General features: G+C 45.4%; 1 protein-coding gene across 5 annotated transcripts in view; it reads right to left on the bottom strand.

Annotated features, from left to right (window-relative positions):
• The window catches only part of fam131ab (family with sequence similarity 131 member Ab), a 130,928-nt gene extending 114,673 nt beyond the window's left edge, over nt 1-16,255 (bottom strand). For 2 of the 5 annotated variants that reach the window (XR_009674142.1, XM_061046154.1), the window contains exons 1-4: nt 15,721-16,255; nt 10,584-10,723; nt 399-492; nt 129-311 (exon numbers count right to left, since the gene is read on the bottom strand). Coding sequence is in view for 4 of the 5 variants with exons in the window: in XM_061046154.1 (XP_060902137.1) it covers nt 129-311; nt 399-492; nt 10,584-10,723; nt 15,721-15,751 (448 nt within the window). In the remaining variant the exon portion in view is untranslated. Of the gene's footprint in view, nt 1-128; nt 312-398; nt 493-10,583; nt 10,724-15,163; nt 15,348-15,720 lie in introns of those variants that run through there. The other 3 variants (XM_061046156.1, XM_061046158.1, XM_061046157.1) reach the window with 3 other exon arrangements.

Genomic DNA, 16,255 nt, shown 5'->3' with positions numbered 1-16,255 from the left:
ACAGATTCACATCGGCTACTGACATCGCTGCATGCCACACGTCAACAGGGCGGACATCTGCAGATACCGATGTTCAAATCATTGCATCTGTAACTTATGTAATAAACAAGTCGGAGTAGAAAACGTACCGGCAGCAAAGCGAGCCTCTTGTTCTCCCTCAGTGAGATCGGAGTACGAGTTGAAGTCTGACTCCAGGGCTGCCGGAGTGTCGATGGGCTTACACCAGCCTTTCCACTCTATGAGATGGGCCACTCTGCCCTGAGCCATGGCTGTAGGCTTCGTCACATGGTCCTTCACTACCTGGGAGATACCTACAAGGAAAAAGACACGTGTTGCTTTTAATACATAACATCTTTACATGTGTTTAAATATCTGCTGCATGCTGCTGTCTCACTCACCATGCAGGGAGGATCGCGCTAATGCAGCAATCTCTTGAATGGTGAGAGCTCTTCTTGATTTTGGTAACATTTCAATGGTGTCATCAACATTCACCTGAAAGGGCAAGAAGAGGAAAAACAGTGTGACTCAGGGAGAAAGTAGTCGAGCAGCTCAGCTCAGCATGCACGTGAACCGGCCTCTCAATGTGTCATGACTCAGAGAAAAAAACTAATGTTGTCTTTGCATGAAGAGGGGACTCCTGTGTGCTCCGCTCTGCAGCTCCTTCAGAGTATTCAAGGCCTTTGTCATCAATTCTTTCAATGACTCATAAGCTGACAAGCACACATGGTTTTAAGAACATGCACACATATGCACAAACGGAGCTGTACTGATCGATGACCACTTCAGCAGCTGCTTTTATATAAAGTGTTTCTATAATGAAGGCTGAGCATGTTACATCGTGTTAAAAGAACAGTTTAACATTTTCCTGCCACCAAGTCGATGAAAACAAACCACTGCTGACTCTTTTATTCTAGTCGATTCTCACGCAGGTTTCCATGAGGTGGACACTGAAGCTTCAGTGTTTATCCAGCTCTGCATCAGTCTGTAAACCTTTCTGTGTTCTAACCTCTCTTCATTTTTAAAAGCATCTCCATCATTGATCCTAGTTTGAGCACGTTTCTGCTCGTGGAGCTTATTAGAAACATGCAGAGGCTTTTTAGGTCGGGTACAGTCACTTCTATCTGAACCACTTCTCTTGCCCGCTTCCATCACTGCAACACATGATAACCAGAGGCGCTGCTTGTCAATAGGCAAGGCAGGCAACTGCTTGGGCAGAAACGCAAAAATGCAGTGTGACGGCTGTCATGAGCACGCCAAGTCAACAACGATGTCCTTGACATGCAAAAATGTTCTTGCCATTCTTCTGTAATGACCATTTCATTTCCAAAGTTATGCCACCGACACAAAGTCTGCACAGGTCTTGTAAAAAACCATGTGTGCAAGGAAACTCAGATTCACAGAGCAGATTTAACGGATGCAGTGTGGACGGAGGGGTTTATTAAATTAGCCTGCGTGCTAATTAGCGCACTTTAGTCTGGTTTCGGTAACCGAGCTGACCCTCTTCAGGCTGCAGCTCAGAACATTTTGCATGCGTCGTTCGCCGTGGACAAGCGGCCATAAGGTGATGGAGGTCGCTCTCACTGGATTGGTTGCTGACATTATCGAACACAAAGCCAACACTCGTTGCCCGTTATGAGATTTCTGACGTCACTGCAATTATGTGAGTAATTATTCCATTCTTGAAATGATCTTTTTAAAGCTCTGTGTCCAGACAGCCTGGAGGGTCAGCGAGTTAACAGACGCAGACAGGAGACAAAAGATGAACCCCCTCCTCCCGCTCTGTCCTCCATAAAATCTGTCTGCTCTGTAAAGTCAAACCACAGACGGAGTATCGGGTGTTGACAAGCCCCTTTGTCTGCACACTCTTTTTTTAGCTTTACCTGTACTCACGTGGGAAACGTTCCCGTCAACAGCAAAGGCCACATGTGGAGCCAACGCTGCCGCATTGTTGCTCTATATGGGTCACCACACCTGGAGCATTGAGCCGCTTGATGACGGATTTGGGCAGATAAGTGGAGCTCGACAGGTACAGGTCGCCTCCAGTCCTGTGGTGAGTGACAGCGGCTCGCTGAAGCTCGAGTTTCAGAGACTCTTCTCACTAAAGAGCAACAGAAGCAGGGATGATCGTTGGGCCACTAATTTCATTTATTTGATTTGAAGAGAATCGGAAACTACCAGACACCCTACCAGACCTTGTCCTGTTAATTCCTCTTCACACAATCACTTCCACAGCAAAATCACGATACAGGACCTACATACCACCCTGAATGTAAAACTCTGCCCTGCACTCCACATTCATGTAAATAAACGAACAAACAAAGGAGCAAACACAGTAAAGTGTTGATTGTTTTTCCAAACTGCTTCCCCTCCAGGTGCTGTGGATCAAAGCTCGTAGCATCTGAAGTTGTGGCCTTTGTTTTCCTGCAGTCTGTCTGGTGTAACGAGCCGCAGGCGTTAGCAGATCAGGTGACGATCTGATTGGCAGGTAGAGCATGACAGCAGAGAGGAGAGCGTGTTGGTCAGGCGCTGATGTGATTTGTTGCTCTCAAGTCACAAACAATGTTTGGTTGAGTAGACATAAAAAAAATGTAAACTATTGTACATTTGGCTTTTTCTGCTATAATTAATCGTACTGCGGGCAACCTGATGGTACAAATACGATACTTATGGGACATCTGGCAACACTGGGCAGCGAGATCTGAACTTTCACTACAGCCACATTGAATAGTTTGAAAAATTCAGCCCTGAAAAACTGAACAAACAACAACATCATCCTTTCAGAAAGGCCGTGCAACAGCAGCAAAGAGGGGAGGGGAGGGGGGTCTGGAGATGAGGATGATATCAGCGGCTGCCGAGAGGCGTGATAATCCTCTGGTGCCGCAGAGCAGCTCACAGATCAGAGGGAGGATAATCTGGAGATAATATGACATATGCCCTCGAGGAGGAACAGAGAGGTATAATGTGCTGCTCTTTAAATTAAAAATCACACGTCAGCCGTTACTTGTTGTCCACCCACAGCGGGTGCATGTTTTATTTGTTTTCAAATAGACACCAGGAGAAATCCCGCCGCATGTCGGGGGAGGGGGTTATTTTTTCTACGTCTTCAGAGATATTCATCTCAAACACTGCTTCCTGTCTTTTGATTTCTTATGAGCCTAAAAAAGGAGATTTTTTTTATTTCTGTTTTTCTCAGGGCGCCATCCAAGGCAAGCTGTTTCAGAGACATTTCCACCCTTGGAAGAGTTTAGAATTGGAAACCGACCGCTTCCTTCCACAGTTTGGATGCAATTCTTGTGTGACATTGAAGTAAATCTGTACGAGCTGGCTGAAAGCATCGGCTTGAGCGTCACCTTGCCACACAGCTCCAGTGAACAGCACCGCTGGCTGCTCGGCTCCCCTCCCTCCCTCCTCTGCTTCTACTTCCCCACTGCCCTACTGAACATCAGAATGAACGCAGAGGAAGACATGAGCAGCACTCAGAGCAGACCGAGCACATCATTACACCGCTGTGCACTCGTTTCCTGCACGCACTCACAGCACAACAACATGCAGCATCAATATATGCACGTCCAGTAGTTCTAACTAGGACCTCAGAGCAAGCTGAATTTAACACCATATTATTCAATTCTGAGCTAAACACACTGGAGCATCACATGAGAACAGCAGAACAACCACATGGATACTGTAAGGACTAATCTTCATAGTCTGGTGCACACAGACAGCAGACAAGCTTTTGGCTTTTAAACCACAAGTAAACTGTCTACACGGTCAGCGTGGGCGGACTAATGCAGCCTTGAGACCGCGGAGCGAGACACACAACAGACTCTTCAATACAAGGCGCATGTTCGGAGCTGCCAGAGTGCAGCTCTCAGTGTTTGTGTGTGTGTGTGTGTGTGTGACATAACACTGACCTCGGTGGTGTCTCCCTGACTGCGTCATCAGGAAATCTGCACACTCAAAATTTAACTATTCAGCTGCTTTTGTATTTTTAATGTGCAGAGCTCCCGATGACGCAGTGAGTTGTTTTTGTATTTGCTACGGGACTTTCAGGTTTCACATTTTCCTCGGTAAAGATTCACAATGAGTCAGAAGTTTGACTGTTAAAGGTCCAATCAGTGAGATGTGTAGAGAGTGAAATGATAAAGTGACCTTACTATATGATCAGACATTAAGGAAACATGCTATGTTGAAGTGCTGGCTTCTCTAACAACAATGCAGCAGCCAGTATGTCCTCCTTCTAACTTTAGATTCTGGTCCTGAATGCTCTGGATTTGTTTGGACCAGAGAAGGTAGGCGGTTTTAAGACACCCCCACACGGCTGTTTTGGACCCCCTCGGTTTGCCAGATATGAGAGCAGTTATCAGGTCAAACCAACAGGTGTTGCAGTGATGGAAGCGGGTAAGAGAACTGGTTCAGATAGAAGTGATTGTACCCGACCTAAAAAGCCTCTGCATGTTTCTAATAAGCTCCACGAGCAGAAACGTGCTCAAACTAGGATCAATATTGGAGATGATTTTGAAAAATGGAGAGAGGTTAGAACACAGAAAGGTTTACAGACCGATGCAGAGCTGGATAAACACTGAAGCTTCAGTGTTCACCACATGTGTGATCACCTGTGAGCATTGACTCTTGAGGGGGGGGGGGGGACAGCTCTCTACAATGTTTTGAATTTGGACTGCAGTACCCATTTTAAACACTAGGTGTCAGAGTTACATACTGCTCCTTTAAATTGTTAGGGCACAGGAAATGTTTACCTTTCTTATCACTGGTTTAGCTTCAAATGTATAATTGTTATAGAGGATTGAGCTAGTGGGTATGGGCAGTATTCTTATTCATGTGTTTATGAAGAGCTGCTTTTGCATTTTTTCCATCTAATACTTTGAAAATCAAGTTTACCGCAAAACTGCTGTTGTTTGGGACAGGCGTCAATATGAGACGAGCCTTTAATTGTTTCTTAACAAAAGGTGTTGTTTTTGCTTTGTAAGACAGTATGCTAAGCTGCTGCACGGCTGGTACACTGCCCTACAAAGGCAAAAGGCAGTAACTTCAACTTTTTCAAAAATTAGTTTTTGTCATTTTTGGAACATTACAGATGTGCTTTATCATGTGGACAAATATCTTGAGTCAATTGTGTTGTTCTTTTGAGAAAATAGTAGGTTGTATTTGCCTTAACTTCCAAAAGCCCTCGAGAAAACAAGACAGAGTCCAGTAACTTCACTCATCAGGGTCTTTGCCTTTGTACTGCAGCATTCAGGAACGCTCAAACTGAGTTAAGGTCTTCTGTCATTGTTTTACTGCGGATCAAAGTGAAGTTACTGTTTTACTGCAGTGGAGTTAAGGTGTTATGCCTTTGTTTTAATATCTGTCATTAAGCACTTCTGACACACACAGTAGCTTGACTAAAGTGTAGCAAAGAAATAGTGTTGGTTGTGTTATTTTAACAATGCAACCAAGTGGAATACAGTATCAAATGGAAGTTAATGCCTTTTGCCTTGGCATGACGCCTTATTATTGTACAGGCAATGCAACGGCAGAGTACCTTAACTTCCAAATAAGGGTCAAAGGTCATGATTGAGCTAAAGATTTTTATGTACATTAATAACCTGATTAAAAAGACAAAGAATTGCCACATTTCCAATATTCTGCCTGCAACTCATTTGGCTGGACAACAAAAATACTTTAAAGTCATTTTTCTCAGTTCTACACTCTGGCGAGTTCAGGTCTTTTGCCTATGTAGGGCAGTACACACTAGACAGATTGTTATATCCTTGGACTAACGGGACTCTGCGTCTCAGAACATCTCGCTTTATTCAGCGTAACACCTTAGAGTAAAACTTCCACCAATGTCTGCCACGAGGTAACAATCTGATGAACCAATCACACGCCTCCCTGTCTCCCAGCTCGCTCTCTACCTCTTGCGTGCTCTAGCTCACACTCAAAGCACTTCACCGATGATACTGAGAGTTTACTTACTGCTGAATGAGACATGAGACGATGTAGTTTCTACACAATGCAAGAGATGAGCTGAGGTCCACTTCTGGAGCAACGGCGCTCGTGCATTTAAGTGAGGGGGCGTGGCTTTAGAGGGAGCACAGAGGGAATGCTACTTTCAAAATCATGCTAGTTTTTCAAAATTACCAACCCTGTCTTTAATTCTCTGAATGTTGAGTAGTTTTGTTTCCTGTGAAAACAGCTCCAGTATTGACTTTTGTGACTATGAGTGCAGTGGTTCTCAACTTGCATAAAAAAGTCTGTGAAGCACTTTTTAAACATGTTTGATGTGTTCAGTTTCTTGTTACTGTCACATGTTTTGTACCGACTGAGGTCCAGTAAATGAATCTGATTGGTCGAAAAAATATCAAAACTTTGGGCTGTGATTTTTCACGGAGGAGTTGGTGGTGGGTCCTGAGGCTAGACGAGTTGAGAACCACTGATCTAAAGTATTTCATGGATTCATGTCTGTTACAATTTAGAGAATTAAGAAATTAAGAGAGAAATTAAGAGAACGTCATGCACAGAAACGCTCCTCAAACAAGTTGCCTCTCTTCTGTTTCCGGTTACATCACAGTGGTGTCATTGAACCGGCTCGTCAAGTCACACAATGTTTTCTTGCATATTAAACCTCAACTACAAAACCCACAGTTGCACTGACATGTTGCTTACAGCAGTCTGCTCTTCTGAGACAAACAGGAAGTCATTTTTTAATCCATGGGAGAAAGCGTGCTGGTTTCCATGTGATAAATTGGCGTGATATATTCCTCCCCTGGTGGAAAATAACCTGCACATCCTTTTCCTCCTGCAGCAGGCCATGTTTCTGCCTTATGTGCATCTGTCTCTGTCTCTCTCTCTCTCTCTCTCTCTCTCCCTCTCCCTCTCCCTCTCCCTCTCTCTCTCTCTCTCAAGTTTCCACTATGGGAACATTTCTATGGCAACTGGTCGCCATGGAACAATCCCTCCAGGTATGCCTGAGTGCCTGATTCATCGATGATGTCACACTCTCAGAACATCAAGCGAAACCACAATAGCCAAATGAATGTCTCCTGAACCTGCTTTCTCTGCTGTGAATGCCGTGGACCTCGAAGGCGTCAGAGACCAGACGTTTGCATCATCAAAGCCAGAATTAAAGTCTTTGGTAGAATAATGAGGTAGAAAAATGCAAGAGCCTATTTCTGGTTATTGCTTCAAAGCGTTTCCAACTAAAAAATGAATTACTTCCTGATACTGATGAATTTGACCAAATGAAGCCAATGTGTTTCCTTTGGATGGGGGGGGGGGTCCCTGAAGTGTGAAGCATTGAAGAGTCCTTCCGCTCTAAGAGTTATGTGATAAGATCAGCGAATCCTGCCAACCAGTCTCTCTCAGTGCTCAGCATTCAATCAGCGGCCGAGTGAGACTCTGAATTTCATAATGGATCACTTAGGCTCCGCTAATCGTCGCCTGGCTGCCTCGCTGTGACACATCACATTCACACCCAGATGGTGCACACTGATGGATAAAAGAGGCAGGGCGGATTCGTCATCCTCATTAAACATCATCATCATCATCTTCTCTGAGCCAATTATTGGAATCCAAAGAAGTTCAGGTGCACAGCTCGGGCAGTGCTTTGATTTAAAGTCCAGAGATTCATGACAGGAGGCTAACAACTTTAGCATTTAGCGTTGCTTGTGTGTCCTTTGTTTTTCTGGAGCCCCGGCTTCAGTGAAGCCTCCAGAGGTCTCGCTACAGGTCGAGCAGAACAAGGACAAGAGATGTTTCCAGTAACACATCCATTGTCAGACGCTCTCCTCTTCCCGTACTCCTCACCGTGCAGTAGGCACATTTCTACGAGTGTGATAAATGTCGGCCACCGTGCAATATATATAACTATGACGTGAAACTTTTTACTTTGGCTCGATCTTAAAAGATAAAAAAAACTTGAGACCATCGTGCAGTGTCTGTGTTGCTGAGTTGTAATCTGTGATCATGACTTCTGCACTTTATCTACGAACCAATCTGCACATTTTTATTGTTGTTGCTCTGAACTGTTTCTGAAAGGCAGGGTTGGTAATTTTCTAAAACTAGCATGATTTTGAAAGTAGCATTCCCTCAGTGCTCCGTCTGCACCCCCCTCCCCTCTGTGCTCCCTCTAAAGCCACGCCCCCTCCCCTCTGTGCTACCTCTAAAGCCACGCCCTCTCACTTAAATACACGAGCGCCGTTGCTCCAGAAGTGGACCTCAGCTCATCTCTTACATTGTGTAGAAACTACTTCGTCTCATGTCTCATTCAGCAGTAAGTAAACTCTCAGTATAAACTCCGTCATCGGTGACGTGCTTTGAGTTTGAGTTAGAGCATGCAAGAGGTAGAGAACGAGCAGGGAGACAGGGAGGCTGTGATTGGTTCATCAGATTGGTACCTCGTGGCAGACATTGGTGGACGTTTTTACAGACTTACAACTGAAACAGATGACAGATTTTCTTTGTTCCTTTCTCAGAGAACATGAGTTATTAATTTCTGTCAGGACCTAAAGACAATTTCAACCAGAATCAAAAAAAGTGGATCTGGAGGAAATGAGCAACCCTGCCTTTAATCATGTGATGTTTATGATAACGTGTGATGCTGCGGCCCTCTTGGCCATGTCACACTCGTTAAAGAGATCTAGAAGTCAAAGGGTTGATGACCTGCTTCAATAAAGGTTAAATAAAAACATATACATCAGAACCGTCTGTTTTGTAAACTGTTATCTTATCCATAGACTATGAGACACTGTGGTAGTGACTTATTAATCACAAGCAGGCTGTGCTTTAAGTATTACCCACATGTGTTCTAAACTTTGCTCTAAATTAAACCTGTAATTCACCAAATGGAAAAACATGCTGTACTGAAAAAGACTCAACTACAAGCGATCAAGATTTAATCCAAAGTGTTAGCTGAGGTCATTAATCGAATTTAAAAAGACTCTCTTTCTATTTTCAGATCTGCGTCTACGTCTCTTTGCAACCTGTGGAGTCTCCCCCTGCTGGATAAATAAAAAAGAAAAATGCAGTTTCTTGAACCAAGATGTGATGTTCACTTCTAATATTTATATATGATCGATGACCAATCAAATTCATTGCTCTGGAGATCGATTAAATCATTAGGAAAGAGGGTGTGTGCTCAGTCTGAAGTCAAACACAGATGAATATTAAAAACTGATCCGGGTCAAACTGATCCAGGTCAGCAGGCTGCAGGTTTCGACCATTAAGGTTCTGATCTCGTGTTAAATTTTATCCGAAAGCATCCGACTTTAATACTCCGTCTCGCTGACGTTCCATTTAAAATCCGTTTAAATTAAAAATTAGCTGCAGCTTTAATCATGCCGAATGACTTTCAGGTAATTAGAAACCAACTGGTTAACATTAATGAGAGCTCAGAGAGGGAACGGACGGCTCGATTAATAAGGTCGTTATTAAACCTGGAAGCTGGAGAAAATCATGGAGGGTCTGGTCGGGAGAGTGTCTATGTTCCTTCAGCGCCATCTTTGCTCAGAGTATTACTCTCCTCATTTGCGCCACCTGCTTGTGCAGTCGAGCTTCAAACTGCACCAAACGTAAGGGGGGAGGGGGGGGGGGGGGTGTGTTCCTGAGGGAGTACAGGGCTTAATTTTGATGGGGGAAAAGTTCAAAGACATTAAGGGAACATAGAGATGATCCTGTCTTGGTCTGTGCCTGCATGACGATCGTAACTCTGAGCTCAAATACTTTGAATTGATTTGCAAAAAGAGAAAACCCAAAACTTGTGATGAATGCTCTGAAAACAAACATCTCTGGAGTCCCTTGTTCCTCACAGATGGTCCGAACATGAAGGCTTGTTTAATCGAAAACTTCTTATCTTTCTGAAAGTCTGAAAAGTGTAACATCTTTAAAGTCTGCTTCTGCAAAACAACCAGCACACTTTCACTGACTGAGACGCGGGGTCGATGGTTCCAGTTTTTCATGGCTGATACCGGTTATTAGATTATTACTAACATGTGCCCCTAGTCTGTCTACAAACTCCCCAATGATGAGAAAAGTCCATCCTCTCCGTCTTTTGCCTGCTCCACTTTTCAGAAAATGTGTGCTCAAACAGGCCGTTTGGAGATTTTCCCTTCATGACATCACAAAGGGCAGTAACCCCTCCCCCAGGTGGGTGACATTCCCACAGCTAGATGTTTGTTCTGCCCTCTGAGTCTGCCTTCTCACTGTAAATAAACCCAAGCCCTTCCAGAGAGGGGGCGTGGTCATACACAGCTCATTTACATTTAAAGGTACAGACACAGAAATAGCCTGTTCTGAGCAGGGCTGAAATAGAGGGGTTTATAGACATGATCAAATACATGATCAGAGTGGATTTAGAACAAGAAACTTCACAGACATGTTTTGAGGAGCTCTGAGACTTATTTAAACTGGTTGAAGAGGAGGAGGATATGTGACCTTTAAAGCTAAGGAGCAACTCGCCTCATTATGATTTGCAGATGAAAGTGAAAAATTAGACATTTCACGAGGTTTCAGTGAAGCTTCATTGGGAAGGTTATATCATAAAACCAAACCAAGCAGTAATGATGACAATGTCAAAAATATAAGAGCACCTGGCTGAAGTCCAGAGCGCCCAAAGGTGCTGTCAGAATCAGTCTGCGTGCCAAGCAGGTCCGCGTGTTCCCCAAAAGTGCGACGTCGGACATGGAGCCTGCCGGGCTCCAGTCCACGCGCAACGAACCGTCAAGTGCCACTGTCAGGAGGAAGAGAGCCACGTGAAGATAACAGCAAATGAACAAGAACTCAAAGCAGCTCCCAAACATGTTCTCGCTCCAACTTACAGGAACGTCATTATTATGACAACAAGGACGCTTTCCAATTGAATGAAGTAACATAAACGTCGTTGTTCATAATAACTGGAGCGAGAGCGGCCAAACTAACTACCGGAGTCTTAAAGATTAAGCCAATCCTTAAGAGTTGCAGTCACCATGCTAACCCACATGCCTCCTGCGGGGGCTCCAGCGCATGAGCAGAAAGGGATGTAATGTTGCCATATCTCACTGCAGTTTCTCCCCAAAGAAAACCACAAAGGAACCCTAGACGTCAGATGATTACCCCTTTAAAATAAACATACGACTGTCAGCAAAAGTGAACATAGACATCGACTTCACGCAGCCAAATGTGAAGAAAAAAGAATCAAAGAACCATCTGATTTTGAAAAATCAAGGACTCAAAGTTACTCCAAGGGGATATTGTTTGGTGATTTCGTTTTAATAGCGTTTACAGCGGCGTCGAGATGAAGGTTGAGTGTTATTATCTCAGGGTGCTGCAGGACTTAAAAAGGCGTCTACAAAAGATGCAGTTCTGGAGTACCCTTCTTTTCAACACTTCTTAGAATTCACGGAGCACTTTATTGCAGCGTGCTCTGCAGAGACTACTTGTAGTGAGATCATGTTGGGAGGAGGGGGGGGGGGGGGGGGTCGTGGAGGTCTACTTCCATGCACTTTAAAGCCATGCCGTGTCATGCAGGTAAGGTCAAGGCCCTGGCAGCAGCCCAAGCCTGTTGGATATTTTATGAAGTTGCCTCTGCTTTGTCGGAGGGAGAGAAGCATTATAACACAATAAGCATGGTGCCTGTGGATGTATTATGCAATTTCCTTAGACCTCCCTGTTGTCTTAGGTATTCTGACGTGATAAGGACACGTCATCAACAGAAGCAAGCTGGTGCGCGCTGCGGGACCAGAAAGCTGCTCTGCAAGAGGCGCAAATGTCACTAAGCAACCCTCCTCCTGGCTGCAAAACGTGACTGCCAACAGGAACAGGACTATGTGGTTGACTACGTGTGTTTAACCTTTCTAACAGCTGCCCTCGTCGTCACCTGACAGGCTCAGCGCGGAGGTGCTTGTAAACTTGCTCCTGTGTGCATGAACCTCGCACAGCTGCAGCTAAGGCGTGCAGCGGGACATTTCAGCACCTGGACAGCTCCCATATCCTCACTTCACTAGTGCAGGCACACACGCACACGTGCCAACCCCGCGCGTGCTCGTCACTCTTCAAAATCTGATTTGCGAAATGAGATTAAGAGGTGGGCCTCTAAATGTCAGTGCCTGGCTCCTCTTTCCGGCCCTCCGCTGCTGGGGAGGCGTGTCTAGTTACTGTCTGTGAAAAGAACGAGCCGCTCGATTAGTCGGCGGCACCCATCTCAAATATTGAGTCCAATATCAGGACCAATCACTCACCTCCGGGTCAAAGAGCCGACGATTTGCGCGCACGGGCTCAGGTTGCTCCAGCAGCACAATTCAATATGTGCCGTTTAATTGGGTGTGATGAGATCAGATACCCGGGGTGTATCGTATCATTGAATATAGGCCACATCGGTCAATGCATGTATTGTTGAGAGGAGTGAAGGATGCGCACGTGTTTTGTTGAGCAACAAACTCCTGTGCAGACTGTACCAGACACTTGAGCCCGGTGCCTGCTCGCTCTAACCCGAGGGGGGATTTTAAGGTGACACATGCAGGAACAAATTGTCAGAAGATGTCTCCGTTTCGCAGGAATCGCCACAGCCTCCTCCTGTCAGTTCACGTTCACATGCGTAAGATCTGTTTTTTTTTAATATTCCAGGTGTTATGCGTAGATTTGCCTGCACCTCGCAGGACAATGTAAAATATGGCAGACCGAATCAACACTGACGTATGAAGCATCCATCCTTAAATTTCCTCTACGGACACTTCAAACACTGATTGCAGTTCGTATTTACGCAGGCTGATAAACTTCACAGACTTTGTCATCACAGATCTGCCCCCCAGAAATAACATTTATACCGTGCTCCAACAGTTCCGCGAGATGCATGCAAACCTGGGCAGGAATGCAAGTGTCGACATAACACCGGTCATGTATTGTTTGTGAAATGGAACATCGTGTCGAAGGGATGTGGTGACTCTTGTACTCACTCGACACCTTATTTTGAGCCTTATCCTGGGTTTCCTGCTTCAAACAAATTATAAACCTGATTATCCACATCACAATAACATGACGTATCCAGTTCTCTGTTCATGTGTGTGCAGTGTTTCCCGATGTACTCAGTCAAGTGCGCACACTGGTATCTTGTTATGGTTATGTTTGCGCATGTGAACATGATATCCTGGTTTTCAGAAACTGGATAGGAGATAGATTGTGGCTTTTAAACACTTAATCCAGGTGACTCTGACTCTCATCGTTGGTGCAAAACTTGATGGCTGAGATGGTGAGAAATGATGATCTAATCACACAGATGATCATAAACATGGCTGCTGCCATGCAGGGGTTAGGATAACCAGGTTTCTTATTCTCCAGACACAAACAGGAAAGGACTGAAATATCAATACGCATGTCATTACAATGCATGACTTGATTACGCGGGCTTCAAACATTCACCCACAGCACTGTAATAAGGCCTCAGTCAGGTTTCTGAACATTCTGCAGAACTTAAAGGAGAAATTGAGACATGACTGCACAGATGATCAGAAACCTGGATATCGTCATGATATCCAGGTTTCTCTTGTGCCTTGTCAACATCATTATCCCGAGTCAGATAAAAAAAAAAAAAACTCTACTGTAAACGCGCTCCATAAATATGTGGCCCTGGCTTTTAGAGGTTTGCTGCGACACACAGTGGATTCTTTACGCACAATTCAAACTCATGGTCTTTCACTTCTGCAATGCACAAACCCAGTTCTGTTGTTTTTGCAGCAGTGACCCTGAGAAAGAGCAAGAATGCACATTTTTTAGATGATGGCATGGAATAAAGAAAAGAGATGAAGTCAATGTTTGGGAACAAACGAATGAAACTACAGACTCATGTGAGCATGACATGCTGGGCCCGAGGAGACTGAGAGGTTGTCTTTTCTACTTGGAGACTGAAACTTGTGTCCGCTCTCTGGTGAAGCCCTGCGGTCATCCTCCGTCTGTGGCTCATTTGTTAAATTATTCGACGCATTTTTTTTTAATCTCAATTAATCTGCTTCCCCTGACCGCGATCTTTCTAAAATGCTTCCTCTTCCCTTCAAAGCAAATGTGAACTACAGTCCTATTTTTATTTATCTATGTTGTTGTTTTACTTAGGTCTCTCTCACAAACACTCTTCTTTCTCTCTCTCTCTCTCTGTCTCTCCTCACTCTCTCTCTCTCTCTCTCTTCATCTCTGTAGTTCTCGTTGTCGTGGAAACTGCAGATAGGGAGACCTCAGTCGCGCAGCCCCCCCTCTCTCTCCTTCTCACCCTCTCTGTCTCTCTCTCTCTCTGTCTCTCTCTCTCATGTCTTCCAGTGACTTAAGAGCGAATCAACACATTAAGGTCGACACCAGCAGCAGTAAGATGTGTGATGTCACACACACACACACACACACACACACACACACACACACACACACACACACAGGCTGAATCTGAGAGTCAAACAGGTGGCTGCTATACTGACCTACTGTATAGCACTGCCTTGATAAATGTGCAGAAACGCACGCACGGTGCTCTCTGTGCTTTATGGGACTGGAGCATGTCCTCACGTTACGCACTCCGCGACAAGGAGACGGGGACGAGGCGCCATAATCATCAAGCAACTGAAGCGACACATTACATAACCAATTAGGAGGTACAGAGGGGAGACGTCAGCATGGCTATGAAGCATACATCACAGTTGCAAAGGTTACATGAGACATTAAAAGCAAAAGTACGCAAGCATGTCTGCTTGAGTGTGAGGAACGCAGACCAATGAGTTGATGCATGGATGGAAAGATGGATGGATGTGGGACCGTAGATTTGATTTATGGAGGCTCCAGACGAGTCCCAGTAAGACAAATAACAAGGTGGAGGGAAATCTAGGGGAGACACACGAGTCGGAGGTCGGGGTAGCACACATCAGGGATGGGGCTCACGGCGGCTAGCGGAAGGGAGTCACGTACAGCGAAGGTGTAAACAACCGTGAGAGCAGAGAGATGCGCTGGCAACAGGGAGCTTGTTTCTTGGCAACAAGCAGAAGGAACTCCTGCTGTACGTGTGCGCCTTGAAGAGCTATATTTATATTATGCGTCTGCAAAATAGTCTGTCGTTTAACAGCAAGAAGCTATAAGCCCGTTAAGCTTAGAGAAATAGCAAGTTATAACGCTGAAGATCTGGTTGGTGAGCATGCGTCAGGATACGAGCTAAATGGTGTCCTACCTTGCAACTAAACTGGGTCAGCGCGGTCAGAACCATCTTGCCTGGATGCGTCCTCTCCTCTCAGACACGCAGAAAAACCCGTTTAACAGCGCATCCCTCAACGGTGTCAAGAGCACCTCTGTCTCCTGCCTCTGACTGGCGTGCTCACCAAAAAGCTTCTTGCAACTCTCGAAGCATCGCGATGTTTAGGCTGCAGATACCAGCCCCTAAAGCTCCTTTCCACCACCCCGCTAAAATACCCCCCCCCCCCCCCCCCCTCCCTCCCCCCTGTACACATACACACAATTTAACCTTCAAATGGACCGAAATCCTAGAAATTCCAGTCATCTTTAACGCTTTTTGTTAAAAAAAAAAAAAGCTCCTTATATATGAATGCATATGACTCAGCAGCGCTATCATATGTCTCCTAGCTCGGGCACAGCATGCTGTGCACTAAAGCACCCGAATTCACTCCAAGCCGCTGCACCCGCGAAAAGGCTGCAGCAAAACAAATGCGAAATGTCAGGCTCCCTCCAACGTGCGTTTCTTTTCATGAGAGCAGATTAAACACATCTTACCAACTGGCGATTTGGAGCTGATACAGCCCATTTTTGCAGCTGCATGTAGAGCCCTTCAGGAGAGCAAACTAGCAAAATTGATTTCCCTAATTTCCTCGTGCAAGAGCGTACCTCACTGATCGAAAGCCTCTGTCACTCTCCTCATCTACGGAGGCTCCGCTGGGTTCCGGTGCGAAGCGGCAACGCGCTGCTTTGGCTCAGACCGCCGGAGTGACGCTGAGGGCGGGGGGGAGTCCGGCCATCACTTCTGCTCCGTGTTTTCTGTCTCGACTTTGCTTTTTAAGTTGCTTCAAATCCATGCAAATGAACATACATACTTCAAGTGCAGATGTGATGTTTGTTTTTCTTCGTGGATTGAGTCTTGGGTCTCTGCTTGGATGAGTCTTAGCTTTACGTCACCGGTCGAAGGGTAGAGACTTGTTGTTCAGCACCACAGCGGACGGACAGCGCTCTCTGCAGCGGTGACAGCATGTGTTTCTTTGGTCGGCTGGGAGCTGCAAAAGCTGGGGTTTCCCCTCCCGGTCTGCACAAACCG

The sequence above is a fragment of the Labrus mixtus genome, chromosome 9 (assembly GCF_963584025.1).
Source record: "Labrus mixtus chromosome 9, fLabMix1.1, whole genome shotgun sequence".
In the NCBI taxonomy this organism is placed as follows: Eukaryota; Metazoa; Chordata; class Actinopteri; order Labriformes; family Labridae; genus Labrus; species Labrus mixtus.
The sequence above is the reverse complement of the archived record's forward strand: the minus strand, read 5'-3'. Positions and strand labels throughout refer to the sequence as shown.